General features: G+C 39.7%; 1 protein-coding gene across 3 annotated transcripts in view; it reads left to right on the forward strand.

The window, feature by feature from the left end:
- The window catches only part of SRGAP1 (SLIT-ROBO Rho GTPase activating protein 1), a 142,427-nt gene that overhangs the window by 57,800 nt on the left and 57,696 nt on the right, over positions 1-26,931 (forward strand). For all 3 annotated transcript variants that reach the window (XR_003571652.1, XM_027887750.1, XM_027887751.1), the window contains exons 2-4: positions 15,185-15,380; positions 17,906-18,068; positions 24,225-24,287. Coding sequence is in view for 2 of the 3 variants with exons in the window: in XM_027887750.1 (XP_027743551.1) it covers positions 15,185-15,380; positions 17,906-18,068; positions 24,225-24,287 (422 nt within the window). In the remaining variant the exon portion in view is untranslated. The remainder of the gene's footprint in view (positions 1-15,184; positions 15,381-17,905; positions 18,069-24,224; positions 24,288-26,931) is intronic.

A 26,931-nucleotide genomic window follows, 5' to 3' on the forward strand; every position in this document is an offset into this window, starting at 1 on the left:
AGATTTGTCTGTCCTCTTCTGCTTATCCAAATGTTTCCCATTTAAGCTGCCTGCAATGGAGCAAATGATTCTGCTTCTCCGAATTTGTTTTTTAAAAACCCCAAAAACATATGGGGAATACAGAGGGAGCATATGCCTGTTAAGTAAAACATCTTGGTAAATAGAGAGGAGCATCCTGCAAACCAGGGTGTTGCACGTGGCTGTCTAGTGCCTGTGTAAAAAGATAATGAAAGTATTTCATTTTGCCCTCAAACAGTTAAGGTTCTTGCTATTTCTCCCTCCCCACATTCAGAGAGCATCAACAGAGGCTCTTGAGTGATGGCAGAAAGTATTGGGATGTCCGTATAGGGCTGGGGGAAGACAGTGAAGGCGTCAAAACACCCATTTTCAATAGGGGGCTTGAAACTGTTACCAAGGTAATGTTGGATTCATTTGCTTGGGAGCACCATCTTGAAGACGTATGCACAGAGGAGTTCAGAGGAAGGATGTAAGTTGTGAAAAATAGAGGAACCGGTTTTATTCCAAGCAAATTAAAATAAACAGAAGGTACTAACAGAAGAACTATTTCTGTATATTTACTAACTTATAGGCGTACCATGGAGGCTGTAAGGTGAAGGGTCCTGTCTGGACCTACCACCAGGGAATCTTTCGCCGCCGGGAACAGGGAACAAATTATAAATAAAAATGTATTCCTCTCTGCCATGTGGATACACAGAGAGACCCCCCCCATGCCTTGCAACATGGGGATGATGCAAGACCCCCCTGTACGAGCCCAGGGGAGATATGTTGCAACCAATCAAAAAGTAACACCCACTTCCAAAGCAGAGAAATTACCTTTTAGGGCAACAAACTGACAATAAATGAATATTTAACAGCTGATATTGAAGGGTACAAAAAAAACCACAGCTTTCAAACGGCAGTGTGCTCTCTGTATGATTTAGAGGTGCACCCTAAATCATAGGGTGCTAGAAATGGGTACCCAGCACTGCAATAAAAATCTCTTGCTATATTTCTTTGTCCTGCAGGTATTTTTGCCGTCTTCAAAATTCAAGAGAAGAATTAACTTATAACATAGGTGGTGGTGAACCCTGCCCAAATCAGAGGCAGATGTATTTGGCATTATACATGCAGTGACTGGCCAGACAGTGTGTTCTCTTGCATAGCTAATGAGTACAGGTTTCTAATAAGACCAAGTGCCTGAGACAGGCCACACTGTGCTGAGCTAATGGAGTATGCGCTGCGTGGCATCACAAGGAACAAGGACAGCATTTTTTCCTATTATATTTCAGAGAACAAATGCATAGATCTGAAGGTTCAAATTGGAAAAAGTCTGGCACTCAAGAAAATGCTTGTCAAGTATTTCCCTTCCTGATCCAGCCTCTACAAGGCTCCTTCTTCTCCTGGATCTGGTGTTATGTCATTAGAAGCTTTCATTTCTTGACTTCTATTTCATTTGGCAGCAGTTGTTTGGGTCTTTTTATTTGGAGATTTAAATCATAAAATTTCTGTCTAAATCATACTGACATATGAAAAAAAAATAAATTAGAATTTCTCTCCTGCAGGAAATGGGAATGTTTGGAACTTCAGTTTACATCTTAATTATAAGGTTTTAATAAATCAAAAGACTGAAACTTTGCAGAGGAGGGAAGTTTTAATTAAAATCATTAGGTGCTTTAGAAATGAAATATGTTTGTTCTCCTTCTTTAAATAGAAATGCTTAAGGGCTTTCCTCATTTGTTTAGATTTTTTTTTTTTTTTAAAATCACTTCTGTCTGTGCTGTCCATGCATCCTCATGGGTTGAGATATGCTTTGAAAGTATCTTTTCTGTTCTTTCACAACCCTGGTGGATCTGCAGCTCTGGTAATGATACTCTGCAGAAGTGAACACTGTGCAGGCAGAGCCCAGAAATTGGGATCTCCATCTTGGCGTTCCTAGCAAAATACCTGAGGGACCGAGGCAGGTCAAAATGAGTGACACCCTTGATAGGACAGCAATGAGAAGGATTTTTTTTTGAGAGGAAGGATCTTTTTTGGAAGTTTTAAGTGTTTCCTACCCTGAAATTGAAATCTGGTACTTTTCTATCAAAATGCAGTTTTTGTGTCTAGCCTTAATGGTGATTCAAGAAACAAGTAATTATTCAGAAGAGTTAAAATGTTGCAGATGTACTTCTCCCTCAAAGGATGAGAGAGAGGTCTCCAGTCACTATCTCTTCATGTTGCTTCCATCAGAGACTACATTACCTCTGGGTGGCTTTTTTGCCCCCTCTATGGAGCTCAAGCAGCTTGTTTGGCTTGAATGTGAACTGCTTGTAGGTCTACTGGAAAACTTCTTCCTAGGAACCTGGCTTACAAGCAGCTTTTTCTGTTCAGGCTCCTGGCTTTTCTGATCTGAATCTCTCCATTAAGAGTTCTGTATACCTGTGTGGTTAGGGGACTCTCTTTATGGAAAGTAAGAAAAGCTTGTTGGCTCAGTGAGAAAAGGAGGCTGAGCTCAACAGCCTGTCTGGATGTCGTGTGCAGTGATACTCCAGATCAAGGGAGGCTTTTGCCAACTCCTGTCTCTCAAGCAATCTTGTAAATGGATCGAGGGGGAAAAATATTCCAAGTTGTAACTTCTCATTAGACCTCTATTATATTTACAAGCAATTTCAGCGTGATTGACACAGTTTTGGGCAGGATTGTTTGTTCTCTAAGCAAAGTCACTGTTGTTCGGAAATTAAGAGAGGAGGTTTGTGGTGAGATTAACTGGGCTCATCTGCAGCAGGATCTGGGTATTACAGTTCTGTTGAGTTTTCAGATAAGCCTTTCTTCACGTCTGAAGTTCCTTATTTTCTCAAAATTTGACCTCATTGGTCAAAACCAGTGCTAATTTGGGGTGAAACTGGATTTTTCAGGCAAGGAAAGACCCATGACCTGGAACACCATGTCAGAAAAACTTGACTGGCAGAACACTTTAATACTTCTTTACTTTTCATTCTAGGTAAAAAGTTCTTTTTTTTTTTTTTTTTCCTCCTATCAGCATTTTCTTCCTTCAAAGTAGATAAAAGCAAATGATACCCAAAACCCTTTCACAGCATCTCCTGGCTATCTTCCTCTTGTTCCTCATAACCTGAAAGTGTGTGTAAACAAGTAAAAATACATCTCCAAGCTTTTTGATTACACTACTTGTTTAAAATTTGTGACTTACCTTTTGACTTCAGTCATTTGGACCTTGCTATTTGTACTAGGATAGTGTTAAGAAATACAGTGTGACACCAGGATCATACAGTTTCCAGCTCAGAGTGAAGGTGGAAGACAATTTACTGTAATAGTCTTGTACCATTCTGAGCAGTATTTGTGCACATGCTCCCAAACAAGTCATGGCACCTGTCAACTATAGACCACCATGGTTTCACCATTAGTATTTGATATGTACTATATTTCTGCCTACAGTCTGATCTGAGTTTAGCACTGAGTGGGCATCCAGTAAGTTGGATGTAGTAGCTGGTTATACATGATTGTCCTGAGGAAGGTGTGGTTAGTTGTGAAATGGTTGTTTTTGGATAGAGAAGCCACAGAGGACATCTTCCAGATAATACCCAGTTTGGACATAAGTAATCTACAGTTTTAGACTGAGTTAGCCAGGATGACTTGAGCTTGAAGTGAATGTAGTCTTTGTTTCTTTGTTATGTTCACATGACAGAATTATGACAGATTCCCACTAAAGTGACAAAGCAATAGATCAGCACTAAGATGAAAGTGTATACCCAGGTAGAGAGGACAGGACTGATGTTTCAGTAAACACTCTCTGTACTGACAGATTAGCTGCAGCCAAAATGCAGGTTTTGCCAAAACTGGAAAGATTAAATGCTTTTTGACGGATTTATCTGTATTTTTGTGCTCTTTAAGGTTTGTTGATAGATTCGAAATGGAACAGGAATAGAATAATTTGAGATGAAAGACTGCAAGTAACTTGAAACTGAAGGTCAGCTGGGTTTAAATTATCCACTATCTGTTGATAAGCTCAAGTAATTCTAATGGCTTGCCACTGTACAGTTTTCTTTTCCAGGAACTGCCCTAGTTTCTCCTTATCTCTCTACCTGATTTTGTTTTATAAGTATTTCTGGTGAGAGCTTCAGTAATTTACTTGATGCAGAAGTAGCAATTTGCTTGCCTAGAACACACTGGCATCTCTCTCTGCTCCCCTTCTGCCTTTCCAGGAGATGCTCTCCAATTCTGTGGTCACAGCAGCCAATTTCAGGGAAAGGGGATATATTCTTGTCACTGGTTTGACCACTGCACCCCTGGCTTCATCCAGGCTGAGTAGGTGTGCACTGCCCACACCTCGTGATCAGTTAATCTTAGTTAATCTTTCTGTTTCAACTCTTTTCCCAGTACTCCTGAGTGACTCTAACTCATCTTTGTTTTAAAAGAAAGGAGCACTCCTATGGTAAACATTTGGAAATTTAGCACTATTGTAAAAACCAGTATCAGGAGTATTTAGAGTATTCCTGATTAAGAAAACCTAACTGAGGATGAAGCCCCCTTTAGCAAATTGTCAGAAGCCTGTGAAACTTGTATTGTTTGCTGGCATGTCTGATTTGTCCTTCTTCCTACCCTTGTGTTTTTCCCTAGTTGGTATCTGTGTTTACTGCATTTATTTTTCCAAAAAGTTTTCCAAGTATTTTGCTTATTTCTGGAGGATGGACTACTTACAAGATGGAGATTACTGCATTGTAGATGTCCCATCTTTGATTTCTTCACTGAGTTGTGCACCACTTTCTGTGAATTACACATATTTTTTCCCAGAAAAATGAATATTTCTGCAGGGTACCACTTTTGCCATCCAGGTGCTATGGCTGCTGATGTGGTTCTGGGAGCTAACACTTCGTACTTACAAAAATCAAGATTCAATTTCAGTTTAGCCCTGCAAGGGGCTTAGGAGCTACAGATCCTTCTCTGCCCATGGCATCCCTTCTCCTTTACTCACTCCAGCAGGGCTTTTGCTACCAGGATGTCTACTTCCAAGTGGATCTAGGCTAAAAACATTGGCTGGGTTCTACAAATCATCAACTTCAAATTTTGTTGATTCTGATAGTTTATCTCATTAAAGAAACATGAGTGTTTTTTTTCTTTTTTGTAAAACTTCTAACAGATTGAAGACTGTTTCCAGGGAACCAGGAAATATGCAAATTATTTTAGCCCAAAAGTTCGTTTACTAGCAGATACTATTATTCATCTTACTACTGAGTGAGTGAGCAACAGTTTCCTACAGTCTCACAGGGCATATTTCTTTCTATTCCCATTAGCAGGAAGCTTGAGTGGTGAGGGCTTTCTTCTCCTCCTACTGTAACAACTGAAGATCAGATAGATTAAATATGGTCCACAACTGAATTTTTACTTCCTTGTAGCAGGAAGAATCTGCTCTGTGACACTGAAGGATTTGTTTTTTTTCCCAGATGCTGCTAGTGGAATTTGAGGCTCTGAGTAACTGGGTTCAAATTTGTCAGAAAACCTTCCTTTGTGGTAGGCATTTTATTTTCTCACTTAGAAATTACACCTTTTACCAAATCAGATCAATACGTATATTAAAATACATTCAAATACATCCATGTATTTGAGGTGTGGAAGAATTTATATCATCTTATTAATTAGGTGCTATATAAGAACACCTGTCTATTACTGCTACTCGTTTGATAGTTATAATCAACCAGAATGGTGATTATCTTTTTATATTAGGGCTCCCACAGATGAAAGAAGTTATCCCATCATTATAGGGTTTTTCTCTTGTTAAATTATTAAAAATACAAACTACTACTGCTCCAGGTTTGGCATACAGACCTTTTTTTTCCCATTCCCAGAATGCGATGTTGTCCTGTTTCTTAAATCATCTATTTAGTCAAATTCAGTATTATTTGCTATGTGGAAATGAGACAAGACACTGAGATTTATTTTTTGATAATGTCATAGTCATGCTCAGAAGACCAGTAATCCCACACTGAGACTTTTGCAGACTCAGGTCAAGTCTCTGCTAAAAAACCAGATCGAGGTCCATCCATCTGGTCTGAGTGACATATTCCCCAGCAAAACTTGCATTTTTACAGTTAAATCTGTACAAGAAGTATGAAGTGTGGTGATGTGATTTAGTTCAAATATTTGCTGTGTGTTAGACTTCACGCTTCTGAGTGAGGAAGGAGCTCTAATCCCCCACTGCCACAGGGATGCTTCACCAATGCAGGGCAATGGAGACAGTCCCTGGTCCGTGCTGCTGGCAAGGAAGGTGCTTATGGGCAGGGACTAATGCTCTGCCCAGAAGTGTGACAGTAACCAAACCAGACTACAGCTCTGGTGTGTTGCACAAGCCACTGTCTTTGCCCCCTTGGTTGGCTGGGGTTGACGGGACCTTAAGTAGCTACGTGAATGTCCTCAGATGAGTAATTAGCTTGGGATGTGGACACGAAGTTTTAAAACTGGTGTTGAAGGCATCTCAGTGGCACAGCTGTTTGTCTCAGTGAAAAAGAGAAGTATCTGGATGGATCTGTTGCTGCAAAAAAAAAAAAAAAAAGATATTTGTTTAAGAGGAAAAACACAAAGGTGCTCAATATATTCAATTTGTGGGGTTTAGGAGTTAAATGTGTCAAAGCTAAATGAGCAATAGTGAAGGTGTTTTACTGTGTGTTAGACAGGTTACACTGAAAAGGGAAGTGGGTAAAATCCTGACACACAGCACAGATTACAGTTTCCTTTTTGTCTTTAACTGGACTGTTACTTCACATAGGGACTTAAAGAGCTGTGTCATTGAAAGTCATGGCTGGGTCAAATGCATGCTCTTATTTATGACATGCAGTAGGGTGTGTGTGTCGTAAAAACATTTTCTTGACCTCTTAATGATGTGCCACGCATGGAGAAACATTTTCACAGGATGTAGGGAGGGCATTTTCTCTAGTTATTAATTCCTGAGTCTTATTGCAGTGATAGTTATCAACATACAGGACATGCCATATCTGATTGATGGCTTCTTCTTGTCCTGCTGCTCAAGACTTCCTGCCCTTGCACTGCTACCAGCATAACTCTCATCTTAAGAGCCATGTCACCTGCCAGAGGTTCAGAATAATCAAAGTTTTATCAAGAAAAGACACATCTCTCAACATTTAATTTCTAGAAAAAGCCTTCAGACATTTGTCAGCTGTCTACCTGTGATATTAAGAAGGAAGGAAGGATTTTATTGTGACAGAGCTTAACAAAATGAAACGGTGCTGATCTGGATGCAGTCATGCAGTGTGGTCTAGGATGACCCTGCTTGAGCAGGGAGGTTGGAGATGAGCCACTGTGGTTCCTTCCCACCTTACCCACCCTGTGATTCTGTGCTCACTTCTGTGTGATAGGGAGGTTTCTGTGTCTCTGGGGGTAAAGGATGTGTGCCAGTACTAAGCCAGTACTACCTCATTTCAGGGTAGTGTTGGTGGACAAGTGATGCGTTGTCTGTTGCAGGCTAGATACTGCTGCTATCCAGAAGCAGCTCCATTCCCAACCTTGCAGCATGAGAGACAGGAACCTAACCTGGTTTCTCCCAGTTTACAAGTAAGGAAGCTAATAAGCACAATAGGGGTTTGTTACTGTTCAGATTGTGACGAAATGGTTTTACTTTCCTCCTGGACATCCTGGTTGGGTTTTTGTTTTTCTCATAGAGTGCTCATGTCAATCCAGCATTCCAAACATTTTGCAAAGAATGATTCAGGGTAGAACCATGAGTCATTTTTCTGTTCTACTGGCAGATACCTCATTGGTGAGACGATAAGAAAGATTTGGGTATACCGAGTTTCTTTTTCATTTTCTCATGTGCCGAAAATTTAAGTCTGCAAGGAAAGGCTCATGGTATCTTTAACAAGCATAAGAAAAAAAGGGATGATCGAAGATCATCAGAAGCTTCAGAGTAAGTTTTTGCAAAGGTCTTGACAGTTTAGATGCCCTAAATAGGTTTTTAGACACCTACTTCATGATCACCTGTCTGCATGGCAGACAGAGATGTATGGATTCCCTCTCCTTTTATTTCCTATGTCAGGCTACAGACCCATGCCATGAACGCCATAGTTGGGGTAATTTCTGTTTTCTTTTGTTCTTACATATGTTCTGGAACTTATTTGTTGTGTGCTGATTTGCTCATCTAGAGGTCACGCTGTTGTATCTGCTCCAGCAGCAGGAGGAGGGGGCTGGGTCGCGCTGATGGAAGACCTTACATCGGACCATTGAGGCAGAGAAGGCATCTTGCCCTCTTGTCTCTGCTCTTCTGGTTAGTGCTCTTTTGAGATGAGCTGAGGTTTTACTGTTGGGCAAAACAAAATTCCCTCTCCTCTGAGGGACAGAAATTTAGAGTCCCAGCTCCTGTGACCCCAGGGACAGAGTATGCAGTGCTCAGTGTTTGGTAGGACATAGTGCCAGCACTTAGTTATGTGTGCAAGGGAGCAGCTGCTGCAGAAGCAGTGGCACTCAAAATGTGGTGCAGGCAGACTGCCTGCTTAAATCCGCGGTCGCTTGGCAGTAGCACCGTGGCAAAAGTGTCGTGCCAAGTCATGAGCTGGCGCACTGCCCTCCATTTAGACTCCGACTGTAGGCAGCCAAGTGACCAGCAGCTGTGGCTGTGAATAGCAGGAGGGCGTTAGTCCAAGAACAACAAGAAAAGTTTCTTCAGCTACATCTAGAGGTTTTCTTGGCTATTCCAGACATGTCTTCCCATTTCAAAGGGTGCTAGAAGGTGGAAGGTGCCCTAATGCAGCTGCCCCTTTTGAATCCTGTTCACAGGGATCCCCCAGTTACAGATTTTGTTTGAGGATATGTTGCTCCGTCTGTGACTGCAGTAGATAGGAGTGTGTTTGCTTGAAGGTGTAGAATGAAATTTGCAGCTGCAAGAGGAGCTTGTTTCTGTGCTCTCTTTATTTCAGTACGACAACTGAAGTGACCTGTAAACAATTGTCTGCTTCCTGCAAATGGCTTCTACACAAGATTTCCTGCTAATGGCTGCACAAGGGCTGTTTTTATCTTAAAGCATGCCAAAGTGCTTGAATGAACGTGGTTTACAGTTTTTAAAGGGGTTGACAGATGTCAACAGGGGCTTCAGATTCCTGAACAGTCCTTCACATACTGGGCATAATTCTCACTCCCCATCTATTTCTACACTACAGCCTGAAGACATGTTCTGTCATAGGCAACCTCAACCACATACTCTAAAACCCCCAGACAAACAAAAAATCTGAAATTAATTCTCAGGGAAATAGCACAAAGTCAAACATTAACTTTAGTGCTGGAATGTGCATTTTGGAGGTCACACTTAAAGTGAGGACATGTATAAAGCTGTATGTTCAATGTACTAAGGGAAATTGTCTGGAGTCAGGGTAGAACAAAGTCCATAAAAGCGCTGCCTTTGGAATCTGAAGGGCATCACTGTCTCTGCAACCACACTTCTTGCATGCTGAACACAGGGAAGTGATTTTCACTAGTCTGTCATAGAAGGTTAATGTTGTGGTACATGCTCATGATCTATTTAAAGGCATTTCTGCAGCAGCCTGTGAGATCCTCACCCCAGCATCTCTCATCATCTCTCAGCTGTCAGTCTGATAGAATTTCCTGGCTTTTGAAGTGGATTTTCCTGCTTGTGGTCAAAGAAAATGGCAGCAAGGACCTGGGAGAGAGTGTGAGCCAAACCCCTACCGACCACAGAGCTTCCCTCGCCATTTGTCATAGACATACTTAAGAAACTTTCTAGCCACGGCTCTGAGAAATAAAGACTTGCTCAACACTAGTACCTTTACATTGTGTATCTCAGACAAGTTTCGGCAGCTGGGTCTCAGCTCCCACCATGGTTCTCATACCTCTCATCATGTTTATCTTCTTGTCTGTTGGGAGGAAGGATAATGTCCCTGGGAGGTGTGGGAGCACTGATCTTAGGGGTGACATGGCCTTAAGGACTACTAGCTGTGCACAGGAACATCTCCAGTCCCCTCAGTGATTCCTGATGCTGTTTCTCTGCTGGCAGCATCCCGGTGGGCTGGACATAAGTGCTTTCCTGAAACGAAACCTAAACTGCAGATGTTGGCCGGCTGCATGCAGCTGGACCAAAGCTCTGCTCATCTTGGCAGAGAAGACAAAAGCAAGACTTCATAAAGGCAATGGCTGGGATGACATGGGAATGATCAGTCCACCCATGCAGCACTCCAGCTTCTAGCAGCAGGCACAGACATAAGCAATTGTCATTGCTACGTAACTGAGGCTCAGTGAGAGGCATGTAAGACTCAAGTGTCTTCAAGGAGGAACTTCAAGATGATTAATGCTCTAATAGCTGCTTAATTACGAACGCATGTTGGTCACCAGATGATATCTAGGCTGAATTTGAGGTCTGAATCTTTTCCTATGAAATATGATCTGGATATCATAAGCATGACAATGAGGGATATGTGTGTTGATAGCTCACTGGGGTAAAAAAACCCTACTAAGTCTAATGGCTTGGAAATACAAAGTCAAAGATAACCATGTATTATTTTTAGTGCATTTGATGAGACATTTTTGAGTGTTTTAAACCTGTTTTGAAGGAGATATTTGAAGAAAGATGGGAGGTGATGCAGCTTTCTCTGGTTACCTGAGCAGACAAAACCTGCAAACATGACTATGCTTTGTGAGAGCCTCTTTGTGCTCTCAAATAGTTCTGTCGAGTTACTTGCTTTTGGAATCTTTTGCAGAGTGAGGCCCTGAGGCTGTTTGTATTATTGCAGTAATACTACTGGGTTAATGTGTCTGCATAGTTTGTATATTGTAATCATGACTTAAATATAACTCCTTGCCAGGCAGGGTGAGGCAGCAGGTGGGAGGCTTGCAGTGAAGCCAAGGGGGTGACCAGAGAGACGCATCCAGCTCTGTGGCATGTTCCAGAGCTTTCAGCAAACGCCAAAACCCATGCCAGGGCTGCTTTGCAAGCACAAAAGTTAGTTCCACTTAAATGGGAGCTAAGGGTGACAGGGCTGCAACAGCTCATGCTGGGGTTCAGGCAGGAAGCATTTTGCAGCAGGCAAGCACGATGAAGCGTTCGTTAGAGTTGCTTTGCTCAGGAGTTGTTAATGGGAGTTTGTGGTGGTCTGAAAGGTCTCCAAGGTCTAAAAGACTGGGCATACCGTAGTGCAGCACGACCAGAGCACTGCAGTACCGCAGGGTAGGGGTGCGGGTGGGCCTTGCAGCGGGGAGTTGTGCAGCAGGGTGGCAGTCTGCATGCCAGGGCTTGGTCTGTCAAGGGGGTTAGTTTGGTTAATACTGTTAATACTGTGTGCATTTACGAGTTGTGCTGTTGCTGAGGTCAGGAGGGGCTCTCCTGTGACTTTCTGAAATGCTTGATGGAGCTTTTGTGTGTGTGGAAGTGAAAGTGAAGAACTTTGTTCCATGTGGATGCGTACCCAGCATCATCGTTCGTCGTATGGTAATGTATCTCCCCACAGGTTCCTTCAGGTGAGGCACTAGCCTATAAGTAGTTACAGATATATCTTCTCTAGGGTAATAGTGCCTTACTGCAGTGCTATGTAAATCATTATTTGTGATACTGTACTGCATGCAAAGAGGTAACCTTATTTCTGGTTACGATTTGGGTGATGTCAATAGTTCAGCTTCATCCGCCCTGACTTAACTTTCAAAACAGCTATAATCTTATCTCATTTTGCTTTCTGTGGTGCATGGATTTAACCTCTTGTCAGAAGAAAATAAAGATTTGTTGAAAGGTTAGAGTTACATCTTCAAGACTGGCACAAAAAAACCTTAATTTAACACTTAATGCAGTAATTCTGGAGATGAAGTAAATGGGGGCATAACTGAAGTAATTTTTAACATGAAAATCTTTATCTAAAACTTTACTCAGAGATTATTGATTTAATTGCTTTCTTGCTTTGACTGTGTGTGCAAATCTTGGGCAAAGGGTATGAGTGGACTTTCTCCACTTGATGTGATTTCACTCTGTTCAAGGTGCAGTATAAATGGATGGAATTCCTTTTGAGCCAGCCCCTGGCCAGAAAACCATTTGAGTATGACTCAAAGCTTCTAAGAGGATGAAGGAGAAGGTATTAACTCATCCACGGTTTAAATGGGCCTGTTCCTGGCACAAAATAGCCTGGCAATTTGACATCAGCCACCCCGCAGAGCATAACAGGACAATGTCATTGTCCATTACAGCTGATACCAACTCAATTTTGAATTTAAATGTGCCAGCAAAATAGAATAAAGACAGGCACCCTTCTGTTGCCTGCTGCACCCCTCTCTGTATCTATGGAGTTCAGAGTCTACTGGTTTATAACTTGGTACATTCTTGTATTGAGTGTTTCTTTGAATACAGTGCAGCAATTTTCCATGCCACTCTTTGCAGCCCTAGAGAAATCACGCGTGTGAACTGGTTAAAGAAGGTAGCATTGCCTCGATGCGTTTTGCAATAGCAGTAGGTAATGGGTAGTCTGTGTTAGACAGGAGCACTTGGACAGTTGTGATTTTGTCATACACAGCCGCTCATGCTGCCTGGATGTTTTGCCAATGTTTGTTGGGGGGTTTTGATAGTTGCTGGGGTTTTTTTAAATCCACAGCTCTCTCTTATCAGAAAATGGAAATCACAACATTTGTTGATCTGATTTCTTGTTTGTTGCCATCTCCTCAGCCTGCCAGTATGGCATTACACATTATTAGTAAAAGAAGAATTAGAAAGTGTAGGAGCAGAATGACCTAAAAGACTAGAAGAACTGCTATTGAAGTCACTTCTGGACTGACTGTAGTTAGCTGGCGTGAGTGGGACGTACATCTCCCTTTCTCTCCTCCAGCAGGAGGCCAGAGGCTCAGCCTTTTGGAACCAACATGTTCTTCATCTTTGAGATTCAAATAGGCAAAAATTTTAAATTCTCTTTCATAAAGCTGCAGTCCCACTATACCCCATTTACCACCTTATTCAGAGCTTGTACATCTCTATCAGCTTTCAGAGATCATGCTTCAATTCTGTTTTCTAGTGCACAAGTTTGAAGGAAACCATTATTGTCCACTGGAAATCCTGACAGCATCAAAAACCTAACGCAGTTTCTCATATTTTATCTGTTGTCCCTTGTTCATTGTTTCTTGTATTTCTGTTCATATATTCCTGTTTCTAAAATCTTTCTCATTGCTGTTGCTATGGTAAAAACCTGCCTAAAAAGGAAGAATTATAGCAGCAAGATACACTGACCTACAAAATAATCAGAACATAGTTGTTCCATATAGAGCTCTGCTTTTGATGTAACTGTTAAAAAATCTGTAGTGGGAAAGGGAGATGGCCAAAGTATAGGGACCATGTACATGGATCTTAGTAAAAACTCCAGCTTATGCACAAAATTGCTGCTTTTCATCAGTGAATCTGTACAATTGGTTTCCTATATGCAGGAATTTTCCCTGATTGCAATATTAGCAGTAGTGGACACCCAAAAAAGTGGTATTGAGTTTTTGTTTCTGTTGTTAACCTTCCAGCTCCAATGTGATTTCTTCCTCTGTGTGGAAGAATGTCATTGATACAGTGTTGTATTACAGTGGCTCATCCTTGCTGGAGGCATGGTTTCTCTTCCAACAAACAGATTTGAAATGAAGTGAAAACCAAACCTGAATTTTTTGGTTCACCTCCCAGACTATAAAAATGGATGGTCTCATTAATGATTAACACAGCAGCTGGTAGCTCAAAGGAAGCCTGGAAAAAAATACTGCAGTGTCTCTCTCGTCCAGTAAATATATTGGCTGAACAGTTTTCTGTACTCATACTACCTTATTTTGGTATACACATTTTAATCCTAGCAGGGCGGATCTCTGCCTTCATACCTGTTTTAAGATCAGTAAGGATGCATTACATCCTAGTTTCATCAGATCATTGTTGGCAATGTTATTACTACTTACTGGTTTTACTACTTCCTGGTTTGCAGTTCCATGTGATGTTAGCATGATTTCTAGATCACTCTTCTGTTTCAAACTGTGCTGTGGGCATCTAAGATTTCCAGCATCTTCTAGGCCACAGCATGGTTTCATCATTAAGAATCAAGTAAAAGTTGACAACAATTTTTCATTTACTTGGACATCACTTTTGGTTGTTTTCCTATCAATAGGTCCTTGTTATAGAATTAAACTGTTAAAAATATATACATACGTTATGGCCACAAAATGTCTTCTCCCATGTTTACTCCACAGTATTGGATTATACTGTTCCTGGGCAGCTGACAAAACTGTAAAGAACCCTAAAGAACTGGAGCAGTGTTTCTAAACTAAGTGTTCTCAAAATTATCACTCAGGAAATAAAAGTGCTAAAACAATACCAACCAAAATAAAAAAATAACAAAACCAAAACCCAAAATAAAAACAGTACCACATAGTAATTGTGCATTTGGCAAACAGTGGTAAGAAATCTGGAGGCTTTTCCCTGTTACTCCAGCAGAAAACTGTGAGCACATATTCTCTTCTAAATTATCTGATTTTTTTAATGTTAAAAAATATACTATGGTCTCTGGGACCTTGTGCAAATTTTGAAATAGTTATTTCCAAATATAAGTACACTTTTTCCTCTGTATTTGCTGTAAAATATTGGTGATTGCATGTACACTATAGCAGTTCCCTCCCTGGCAGAGTTGGAGCAGATATACAAGCTCACCAGTGCAGAGTTACTCTGAATAATGGCTCCGGAGTTTATCACAGGGTTGATTCCATAGTGTGCATGATCACACCAACAAGCATGGTCCACCTGGCAGTCAGCAGGCTGACTGATCCTAGCCCAAACAGTGCATGTTTATCCTGCCATTTGTCAGGGCAGCATAAGGAGCTGCTGCTCAAATGGTTGCACACCACCTCCTGCAAGGAGATCACTCCCAGCTGAATGTTGACTAGTGCCAGAGGCCAGGAAGAAGATGGAAAGTGGAGCTGGTCTTCTGCTCACCTGGGCCCAGCAGAGTCCTGAGCCCCTGCCATAGCTGTCTGTGAGACAAACAGCAGATGGAGGATGCTGGGCATAAGCATGTGGTGGCAGAAGTGAGAGCTGCCACTGGTGCATTCCACCAAAGGACCTGAAATCCATATCCAGCTGGTATAGCTGTGAGGCTGAGGTGTGCTGGAGTGTTTGTCATTTTGGTTGGTAACTCTCAATTCTCATTTGCTTTCTCTGACCTGAATGGTTCTGTGTTCCTTTCATTAGAGATCCGAGCTCAACTCGTTGAGCAGCAGAAATGCCTGGAGCAGCAGACTGAAATGAGAGTGCAACTTCTTCAGGATCTGCAGGATTTCTTCCGCAAGAAGTCGGAAATAGAGATGGAGTATTCCCGAAACCTGGAAAAACTGGCAGAGAGGTTCATGGCAAAAACAAGAAGTACAAAGGATCATCAGCAGTACAAGTAAGAGAGATTTGCTTCCCTGTCGTCCTCATGTTAGCTGTTGCAGCACCACTCTTTGCTTCTGCTGGTTTGGACTACTGCTAGGTTGAGCCCAGGTTCAAAGGCCTTTTTAAAATTCCCACCCCTGTTTAGCAGGGTAGCAGTTCTCACTGCAGTCGAAGGTAGAAGAGTGCTTAAATACTGTTGTTGATTTGGCCCTTCGCTGTTATTCATATAAGCTTCTGACAGGTGGTTTCAGTTTCTTAAAATGTAAGCTGCACATATGTTATCCCTAACCTACCATGTGGATTTTAGACCACCCAAAATACAGCCAATATCTAGAAGAGATGCAGAGCCCCAGAAGTGCTTGAAAGCTGTGTGCTGATCTGTACTGGAGTCGATAAGATCTTAAAGTGTCTGAATGAAGGTCAGTCAACATTACAACAAAAGAAGACAATTTCGGCCCAAAAAGGCATTAAGAAAGAAAACTGTTTTGATTTGTTATTGCATGTGAACTTTGCTGCCTCTTGACCCCTCTGATTCATGGAAATTAGGATGATGTGAATTTTATGCCTTGCTTATGAATTAAAGTATCCCCCTTTCATGACATAGTATCTTTTGTGCAGAACAGAAGTGGTCAGGTATTATCTGGCTAAACCTGTTTACGGTATGTTTTCTGAAGTATTTCAAGTGCATTACTTGCTGACATAGTCTCATCTGGTTATTTTCCTGACTCGAGCTGATTACTTACAGCATTCATCTGGCCCTGTTACGCTTAGGGGTATAAAAACAATATTTTACTGATTGTAAAATTGAAAAATAAATACTTTTTTGGACTGTTTACTCAGTGCTGTGCTAGAGATAGAGCTGTTGTTTCAGAACAAAAGTCTTTTCCAAATACATCTGGCAAAGAACAAGTTAATCCAGATACAGCTTGCACAGTTCAAAGAGCATTAACATGTATTTCTTAAAATTCATTTAAGTGACTCAATGATTCTCTGAAATAGCCAACGTGTGCATATGTCACCACTTCAGAGACGGCCCTGGCTTCCTTTCTGCTTGTGGCAAAATCTTTTTTCCTTGTGCATACAAACATCTTTACTTGTTCTTCAACATGTTAAATCCAGACTGGCACTTGTGCACCGGGGTTATGACTGGAGTCCTGCCTTTGACTTTGTTCTGCAATTCTCTGCTTTGAGAAGAGGTTACTACAAAAATCACTTCAGCTCTTGGTCCCCAGAGTTGTTCCCACCATTCCCTCCAGAAGAATCAGGTCTGTGGAACTGGAATTGGGACATGCAGAAGCAATAAGCACCAAGTAATATCAGCATCGTCCTTCCGGAGTGCTCGTGTTGGCTGACCTGGCTGATAAAACCCTGAAGCTTCTTGCTGTGATTAACATTGTTAAGATGTCCATCTCAAATTGAGGATGTTTCCTTAACTCACTTCTGATTGACAGCAAAGAAAGCACTAATGATTAGAAAAGACTGTTAATTATTTGTTGTTGCTTTGATTCTGAGGGTGAGAGCTAAACATAGACAATTAGATAGGAATTAAAGGACATATTTCTAACAGTGAGAATAGCTAATTATTAGAACAATTTACCAAGAGTTGAAGGAGTTTCAAGTTCATCACCACCTCTGCCTGTTTTATCTTCACGTGCTTGATAGTTTTGACTATAGGATAACCCCTACATAAGAAATAAAAAAAAGAGCAGCAAGTTTCTAGAGCAGTTAGTTGAAAGGCAAACTTGAGAATAAAATTTCAGTAAAATCATAAGACATTTTACAAATAGTTTTTTGTTGTCCATGAAACAGTTGTTGAACTACCTGTATTTTTATTCTGCTTTGTGTAAAAGAAATGAGGAGTCATCTGTGATTTCACTTTTCACTATATGAAAGCTTGGAGTGAGCCTATATTGCAAAAAATCTGTCACAGGAATTCAGAACTGGATCACTGTGGAAAAAGTCCAGTCCTGCTGTTTGTCTTGTAATTGACCCACCTAGGGCCAACAATAGCAGTGTGTTTATGAATGCTGATCACACAATATGGATACTTGTGACATTTTCTTCTACTTTTACAGCAGTTATACAAATCCAGTTAGGGAAACAGCTACGTCTGCAGTTTTGCTCATGACGGATTTGGGATGTACTTAGAGCCCTTCTCAAATCTTCATTCTAATGTCAAAAATTAATTACTGTTACTCTTTTGGCAGTGACCTTTATTGATTTTGAATCTTTACATGGAGTCCATCTGTAAGCTTTGTGGCAAGATATTTTTATACTTTAAGGTGGCTTGCAGTGTTCTAAATTTTTATACTTTTTCTATATTTTTGTATCCATGCCTCATGAGACTTGTAGAATGCATTTTAAAAGTGATCTGAGGCTTGCCTAACCTGAGTTATTCCAAAAATGGATTGATTAACTGTTCAGAAGTAGCTATTTTTACATAACAAGTTATGACTGTAAATGTCAGTGAGATGTTTGTGTTAATAATGTAACTTTCTCATTTTTATACATAATACATGTGTGTATCTCCTTCCTTAGGAAAGACCAGAACCTCTTGTCACCAGTGAATTGCTGGTACTTACTCCTGAACCAAGTGAGAAGAGAAAGCAAAGACCATGCAACGCTGAGCGATATCTACCTGAACAACGTGATCATGAGGTTCATGCAGATAAGTGAAGACTCCACCAGAATGTTCAAGAAGGTAATGCCTCTCTACCTAATAGGTAGCCTTTGAGGAGAAGATTCAGCACACATAGCATAAAATCTGTTTTAGCATACATATAAATTCTTCATGACTGTTCTCACGAAGCAAATCCTTAGTGCTAAAATGCCTAGGACCTGCTGTATATGCTGGTGACCTTAAGAGCTGAATCACAAATATCCAAAAGGCAGGGAAAAAAGCCTGTCCTTCTCTCAAAAGCACACTTGTCTATCCATGCAGAAAGGAAACAGTTTTCGCTTAGGACTCCCGAAATAGTAATGCTGTATTAATGAATTATTTGTAAAAACAGTATTTCATTGTGAGTGAAACAGATTGAAGCCAAAGCAAGGTTTGCTGTGTAGTGCCTTGGCATAAAGATGGTACCATATGCTGCAATTCTCCTAAAAGTGTTCCCTTTCCTTCCTAATATGTAAATATGAACATACACTTTTGATAACATAACTACTTCTACTAGATCATTAAAGCATTGTCTCTGTACATGTTTGTCCTTGTCCATGCCTGTTATGTATTTTCATAACACATACAGTGTGTAAATCCCTCATGTACTAAGCAAGCACTCTAGGCAACCTTAGCTGAAGATCTACATAATGTATTTCCAGTCACTGTTGTTATAATATTCAAAAAGAAAAAACAGATTATAAATGCATATCTGTTAGTCACAATGGGATGCTGGTAGACAAGTGTCATACAAAAGAGTTCAAAAAGAGTAATGGTTAAAAAACATAAAATGTGTTACTAAATGATAGCAAAGGTACTGAGTTAATGTTTTCAAAAGTGGAAACTAGCTGAAGTTCATAGTTTCTCAATCAGTAGTAGTCTGTTCATATAATATGTCTGATACATATAACTATAATTCACTAACCACTAAACATAGTAATAGGAAAAATTATTATAGAAGTTGAACAGATAATGGGAAAAGTGATTTGAACATATTGCAGTACTGTTTATGTAGAGAGATCTTAGAATTGCAAACCAGTAGAAATTTTTTTGGTGTTGAATCTGGAATAAAAGTTGTTCATTCACTTATGTCCTAGCTCAGAAATGTCTTCTTCACTAGGTGTGCATTATTACCTTAGCCTGTTTGCTTTCGATGTAGTTCAGTTCTTTGTCACTGGATATCCAAGAGAATGAGACTTCACATTCTTCTTCTTAGTTGTAGCTATTACTGGCTTTTTCCATCTTGCTGGTGGTCATGTTTGTTCTCAAATGAAATTTTGCCATGAAGTGAGCACAGCATTTTCTAGGGGAATGTGGTTTGAATTTGGTCTTGAGATTGGCTCCAGCTTGAATTGTAGTAGTGAAAAAATCAAACAATTTCGTCATTTTCTGGCCATGCTTACTACTAGAGTATTGTTTTGTTCCCTCTCCTATGTGGGATATAGCAAAAGTCATAAGTCTATAGCAACCCCTTTCTCTACTCCTGTAAAAGGTGTGTGCAGTACCCAATGATGGACTATATGAAATGTAGTGATAGGCTGTCTGTGCCCCTTACCCTCTCCTTGTCTCACTCTCTGTTCTTCCTCATTCTGGTTCTTTCTTTTGTGTGCATCTATACCTCTTTCTCAACATTTGGATTGCTTTGGGGAAATGGTCCCTGTTGGTTCTACCTTACATGTTCTGATGAGACAGGGTATGTTGTATTCAGATACCTGATTGTACAAGGCTTTGCTGTCTAGTCTGGCCTACTTAACATGTAGATAGTCATTATTTTTGTTCTCCCAGGAGCTATTTGTCATTCTTTTTTTCCAGGGGTCAGGAACTGGCATCTGTTTAAATGTACTAAATGTAGGAGAAAGATAGGCTCTAGTTCAGAGATTTTGTAGCATTTTATATGAAGACATTATGTCAGGTCTCATACTTTTAGATAGGCACTTAAGCTCTTCTTCATTTTAGTTGCTGACATATAAAAGCAGTACATATTGCTGTTCATGCCTGGCCTTCATGCTGCACATAAATTTACAAAAATGAAGTAGCAGAGTTCAAACCTTGCATGCTTGTGTGTTTCTTCAGGCAGATGGGGTAGCTGGCCTCATGGGGACAATTAAAGAATAAAGTAATAAGGAAAAATGTCAAGCAGAAGGGAAAAGTATTATACAGAACATTTCATGCAGTGATTCAGTTACCTCAGCATTAATAATCAACTGTATAAACACATACCCACAAAATCCTTAAGCAGATTTGCATATTTATAATTTATAAACATGTATTTTCTTTGGACAGAAATCTAAATGAGCCAAGATGAACATATCTTCCAATCTTTGCAGTTAAAGATGCTGGAGAAGCCAAGCACAATAAATATTTTAGTTCCATAATCTGCCTATTAACAGGGAATGTGACTACCTGCTGCCTCTATTTGATGTTATAAAGATTGTGGCATACATAGAGATTTTTTTCATAATTTTCTTCAACATTTGAATGTTTAAAAGGATAGCAAAGCTGTTTGTTGCTTTAGACTGGCAAATCTGGGACAAAATTCTTGCTCTGAGTTGGTTCTGTCAGTGTCACCACAGCTTATGAAAACTCCTTAAAAAAAGGGTTCTCACTTCCCCTAGGGACCAGTAGCAGACAAAAGCAATAACAAATAGACAAAAAGACAAAAGCAATAGTCACAGAATATTTTCCCTAAATGATGTAACTGAAAGTAGCATTGTGCATGCTAAATACAGACACTAAAGAGTTCCAAGAAGAACTGAACTGACTCTTAAATTTTAGTTAAAATAAATGAAGGAGTAAAGTTTGAGTGCCAAATTATGTTCTAACAGAAATGGATGGAAAAATTCTAGCAGACTTCAATGAAAATGTATTAATGTGGAATAAAAACTTAATTTTGTCAGACATTATTCCATAAATATAAATCTCAATCACATCAGTAGGACCGCTGATGTGCTGAAAGTTGAGCACATACTGAAAGGGGGGTTTAGGTTCACTTCCTTGTCTGTTGTGTGGTAGCAATCAGGGAAGAAAATAAATACACTGCTGTCTCTTAATGCCTTGAACCTGATTGGTAGCATATATAATATTTTTAGCAGGAATTTACATGTGCTCCAACATTTTTATGTTCTTTGTTCTTTTGGTTAATAGGTGCTCATACATTTCTCTAGGACATAGTGAATAAAGAAGCACCTCAGTGATTGTTTGTGAGGTTTTAATAGCCTGAATAGAGTTATCCACTCAGCACCAGGAAAATGAGTGCTGCATCTTACATTCTGTTGTTTGGGTACCCTGAGTACAGGCTCCTAGAGGAGCACACCATGCAGACATGCTGAACTACTGCAGGGAATAGGTAGCATAAAAAAGGAATAGGAGAGTCATTAACCACTGAAAATAAATGCACTTCTTATCTGGTGCTCTAACGCACTATATATTACACACTAAAAGCTGTATCGCTTGCCTCTCAAGTCAGTATTTCTTAATCTTAAATGCTAATGTAAAATGTGTTGGTTCCTGAAAATTAATCCCTTTTATACTGCTAAGGTTAATCAAATTTCCTGATTTTTTTTGACAACTACAAAATCTTTCATCAGAAAAATGCAACAACTGATATGTTATCTGTCACTGCAGACACACTCTGCAGGTTGGAGTCCACAGATGAAGTGGTTGAAAGGATGATTCTTCTGTGATTGTATGGCATTGCTAGGCTGCCTCTTTTCAATTTTTACTCTTTTTGCTGATCACCTCCTACTCCTTCTATTTTTGCTTCCCATTTTAAAGCCTATTGTCCTTTTCTAAAGCATCTTCCTCTTTCTCTACGCTGATCTATTCTGTTTGCTTTCAAATTAACCATCGATTGCTGTGTTGCCCTGGAAAAGTCCATGTGTTCATGTTGGCCAGTAAATCCTGAGGGCTGGACCACTTGTGTGTCAGTGCTGGACAAAGCTCTAAAGGAGCAAAGAGAAGAAATGGGCCCTACTAAATAGTGATCATTCACCAAATCCTCGACTCACCTGGTGTCTATTTGCATTAAGGTGTAACTGCATTAAGAGCAGAAAAGGAGGGTGCATTCTCCAGTGAATTGCTGTGTGCTTTGCTTACAACAAAATTTGCAAGGGATAAAGAGAAAACTGGTTTGGGTTTTCTGTCTCACCTTCTCAAACTTTTGCGCTACCAGGTTAAGGCATCCTGCGTTGGAATCACTGTTGCTGTATTTAGGACTTGACTTCTCACAGCCTCAAGATGGCTGTGACCAAACAGTTGAAAGGGATAAACTGATTGAAGCTAGAGTTCATCTACAGTTTCCTCCCACACATGTATGCTTTCATCTTAATGTCAAACATCTTATTTGCATGTTTTGCCCTTCTTTTTTTTAAAGTAATTTAAAAACCAGACCACTCATACTCAGCACTATAGAAGCAGCTATCCAAGAAAAAACAGGTGGCCTCTGGTTGGAGCTTTGAGGAGGTGTCTAAGCTGTGTTAGAGCTGTGCTGCTGACTTTTAAAGGCAGAGTGCCAATGTAAAGTAATGAAAAGCAATTTGGAATTTTTGCTAAAGCTTTGAGTGCATTTCCCTACAGCAACTTGCAAATCTGCAGTCCTTTTCCAGTTCTTCACAAGCACTCTGTGTACTGTTACTTATATGAAGTTTTGCCCTTAATATTAGATGTAAATAATTTGATATATGAAAAAATGGAAGTAGTAAGCCTTTTGTTCTAGACGTTTCAGTAGTAATGCATACCTCATGAAGAATACCAGACTTTGAAAAGTATAAGCAATAAGGGAAGTTTCATAGTAATTCTGTGTAACTCAGCTTCAGAGCAACTGCCTTAATGTTCCTTAGCTACTACAGCAAATGCCCTTGGGAATGCAAGAATTTCACTGCAGTGTTTTTCAGATTGTATTCCTAGATTCTTGTCAGTGAAAACTCATCTTACTTATAAGGATTGAGTGAATACTGCTAAGTGATATGGCAGGTGCCTTAAAATACTGCCCAAAGTTAGAATATGTCAGTAGAAATAGGAGGGGAAAAAAAAAACACAGAATTTTCTGTTTGAGCTACTGTATGTGTCTGTTTCATCCTCCTGGAAGACACAGTGGGTGGGATGTGTGGTGTAGTTCCTCCTCATGCGTGGGTGTTGTGCTGGAAATTCTCATTCAGAAACCATTATTCCTGCAGGTGTTTTAGTGATAGCCAAGTATGTGTTAGCGGCTTTGGAGATGACTTGTCCCTGAGGATTTTCCTTTGGCTTTTGTGCAAATGCAAAGTATTTCTCATAGCTAAGGCCATTGTCTATCATGGAGTTGGAGTTTTTAGAAGCCAGACTAATTATCAATTTATTCACAGGAAAAAAAAAAAATCTGACATTTCTGTCATGGATGTTACAATGCTGAGCATAACAGAAAAAATGTAGCCAGACTGTTAGCCAAGTAGCTGTATTCTACAACTGTTTTCCAAATGCTGTGATACAAATGTATATAAGTCTTGCACAGTTGCCACAATTTTCATCAGATTGAACTGCTGTAGACAACTAACAAAGGAATATATTTGAATGAGACTCCAATTAAATACTCTTATTTTGACATATTTGCTTTGTTAATAACTACTGCTATGTATTTCTTTTTTTTTTTTTTTTCTGGGTCAGAATGAAAATAAAGACAGTCCAGAAAAGCTAAACAAAGCTGGTTCAGCAACCCACTCTGTAGAATATTGTGCAGATGGATATCTATTTCAAAGAGGAGCTGCAATTATTTCTTGCATAAATATTTAGATAGTCGCATGTGCTGAGAAACAAAGACTATCCTAAATGTAAAATTGGGCAGGATGTCCTTCAAGAATATCACATTCTGCATGGTTTAGGATTTGTATGTATCATAGCAGTTACAAAACAGTACACAGTTTGTTCCATTAAAAACATTAATCTTGAACTTTACCCTTTCTGTTGGCACCTAATTTCCTGATGTTTTATGGGAAAAATATCTCAAATTACTTCTGGGTTTCCTTTTAGCCTCTGTCCAGATATTATCTGTCTACCTCTGCATCTCTGAATCACTCTTTTTATTGCACTGTAATTCTGTCAGAATGGTCTTGGTGAGCAAAATTGCATTCACTGTCTAGGATGAACGATGACTACGAATATCAAGAAACAAATGTATGCTGCAGTTTTTATGTGACTTTTTCTAATTTTTTTTTTTAATTACAGAGCAAAGAGATTTCATTTCAGCTTCATGAAGATTTAATGAAAGTACTTAATGAGCTTTACACAGTAAGTACAGTTACTTACTTAGCTTATCTTATACAAATGCCATATCAAACTACTTCTATAAGCTTTAAGTGGCCTTTTATCGAGTAAGTTACCCCCCCAGTGGAGATGTTTATTTTTGTCTTTTACAGAAGTCTAAACTGTATTTTTGGAAAGACTACTCACTTGTTTTGAATGCATATGCTAATGTTTTCAGGATAACCCTTTGCTTTCAACCCTTTTTTTCCCCCCTGTCTCTGCTAAGCCATTTTAAGTTTTGTTGATTATGAACAAGACATTTCTACTCAGAGGTTACCAGAGCAAAGCTTTTTTCTTTTCTGCCTTGTTTTTGTCCATGCTGCCATCTGCTTGGTTTGACTCGTGGACTCCACTCAGTAAAAAATCATAGATGTTTGCAGATCCAGTGCTGCGCTGTCTAAGTGTCACTTATGTGCCCTCCCCCATCCTTGACTGGGATAAGTAAATAACGAAAAGAAAAACAAAGGGGTTTATAGGCTTTCCATACCATTTAGAGAGGTCAAGAAAAAAACACCGTTACCATTCTGGCAAGCTGCTGTAAACCCATAGGAAAATCTGAGAGAACTTAGGTCTGGACCTATTTTCTTGTTTGAAACCCATCTACACAACTCATTACTGCAAAACGATGTTTTGTCTACCTAATAACTATTTTCCCATTTATTTTTTGAGGGGATATGTTCTGAGAAAGAAAAAAAAGCAAGAAATACTTTTTTTTATTAAAACATAGCTTTAGAATAAAGAGGAACTGATGATATCCACCTCTTACTAAAGCGTGTCGATTCCTGCTGTTTGAGGAAGTTGTACATCCAAATTCTCTTTTGGAAGAACTTGAAATATGTTCCTCAGTACCCTGCCTAACAATCTCAAGACTGTTCCCTTCCCCATCCTCAAGATTTGGAGGACTATAAAAAGAACTCACAATATTTATATCAAGGAACAATTTGTGACCTTAAGGAAGTTTAGGAACTCCACAGCCAGAGCTCAAACATTACTTTTGTGCATCTTGATGTTTTTTGTTTTGACCTAGGGAAAATTGTGCACCCATCAGTAGTAGATAGGTTGAAGAACGTTTGAACTCAAGAGCAACTTAGGTGGCAAAACCGATATCCAAAGAAAATTAGTCTTGTCCTACTGCCTTGAGTTCTTTTGAGTTGTAGTTATGGACACAAATTCCTAAAGCCTACCTAAACCACCATTTTTTTTTTCCTGAGGGATTTTCTTTGGGGATTTTTTTGTCTGAAACCACCACTGATTTTTTAGGGTGCAATACTGCAAAACCTTGTTGGCTCAGGCCTGTGGTCAGTGAAGTATGCTGGGATCAACTTCTGCAAAGTAGCGATTGCTGCAGACAGATTCACACAGCTGCTGGGGATCAGCGGCTGTAGGAGCCATTGCACAAGTGGGACTTAAGCGATGAATAAGCCCTGAAGATACAATCTTGTTTCAGTTAAACAGTTGCATAACTCCAGTGCCTGATGAAGCTTGGGATTAGTGTCTGTGCTCCCAGGGCAGGGAAACAGTGAAGCATATGCTGAAATACTTTCCTGAATCACTAGTGAAAATCTTCAGGACTGAACTTCAATATTTTCACTCTTCACACTATTGCTACATCTTCCACTGATGGTTACAGATTTGTTCAGGTATTAACTTCCACATTATGACTTCCAGGGAATGCTAATTCCTTCCTCAGAATTTAAGATATTTTAAAATGGGAATGTTTTTGATGTTAATAAAAAATCCAAACTCGTGCTCAGTTTGAGTCAGGCTACTGTTGCAAGATGGTTTCTTGGGATGGAATTTACTTCACCTGAATTTCAGACACCTGCAGTATAGATACAAATAGCTTGCTATCTGGGTTTTGGTTATAGTCATTGGAGTCTAATATGGGGAGATGAGATCTCTTTAATCAGATGCAAGAATCTGCTTCTGATTAAATGATCTATGTTGTTAACTCCATTGTCCAGCTTTTCATTGATTGTAAAGGACTTGGTCAGCTGTGCACGTCCACATTTAGCTAGACACAACCCACACATAGTAAAGTGACAACATGGTAGAGAGTAGCATCTGTTTCACTGCATGCATGTTCAGAATGTTCATCAGCATATCTGTGAATTATATCTGCTCGTGTACATAAAGATAGAACAATATCTAGACAGATGGAAGCCCCATGCACAGGTTTTTAGTTCTGTATAACATTAACTGTTTACAGGACAAGGTCATAGTGGCCTCACCAAAACTAGTATCTACAGTTCTAATCTCCAGCAGGCACATTTTTCAGTCACTTGCAGAACAGAGACATCATCTTCTTGTTAGCCCCATGATTTACAGAGGGGGGGAAAAGTAAAAGAATTCAGTCTTACTATTGTGAGATAAATCTTTGTGTCCAAAACAAAACAAAACAAAAAAGGCAAATTAATTGCAAGTAATATACTAATAGTGAAATCTCTCCTTACTACTTGGTTCTGGTATTATGAAAGGAATGGTGCCTTCATGAAGTATAACTTAAAATGTGAAGCCTTATTGGAATTTAAATACCTCTAAAGCCTTTGAGCGAGGGCAAGTAGCAGAGCTTGTAATGTGTATGAAGAGGGTTTTATAATCAGGTTATTTCTTATCATCATTCCTTATC

Source organism: Empidonax traillii, unplaced genomic scaffold (genome assembly GCF_003031625.1).
Source record: "Empidonax traillii isolate 1590-97213 ecotype Southwest subspecies unplaced genomic scaffold, ASM303162v1 scaffold221:size740363, whole genome shotgun sequence".
NCBI lineage: Eukaryota > Metazoa > Chordata > Aves > Passeriformes > Tyrannidae > Empidonax > Empidonax traillii.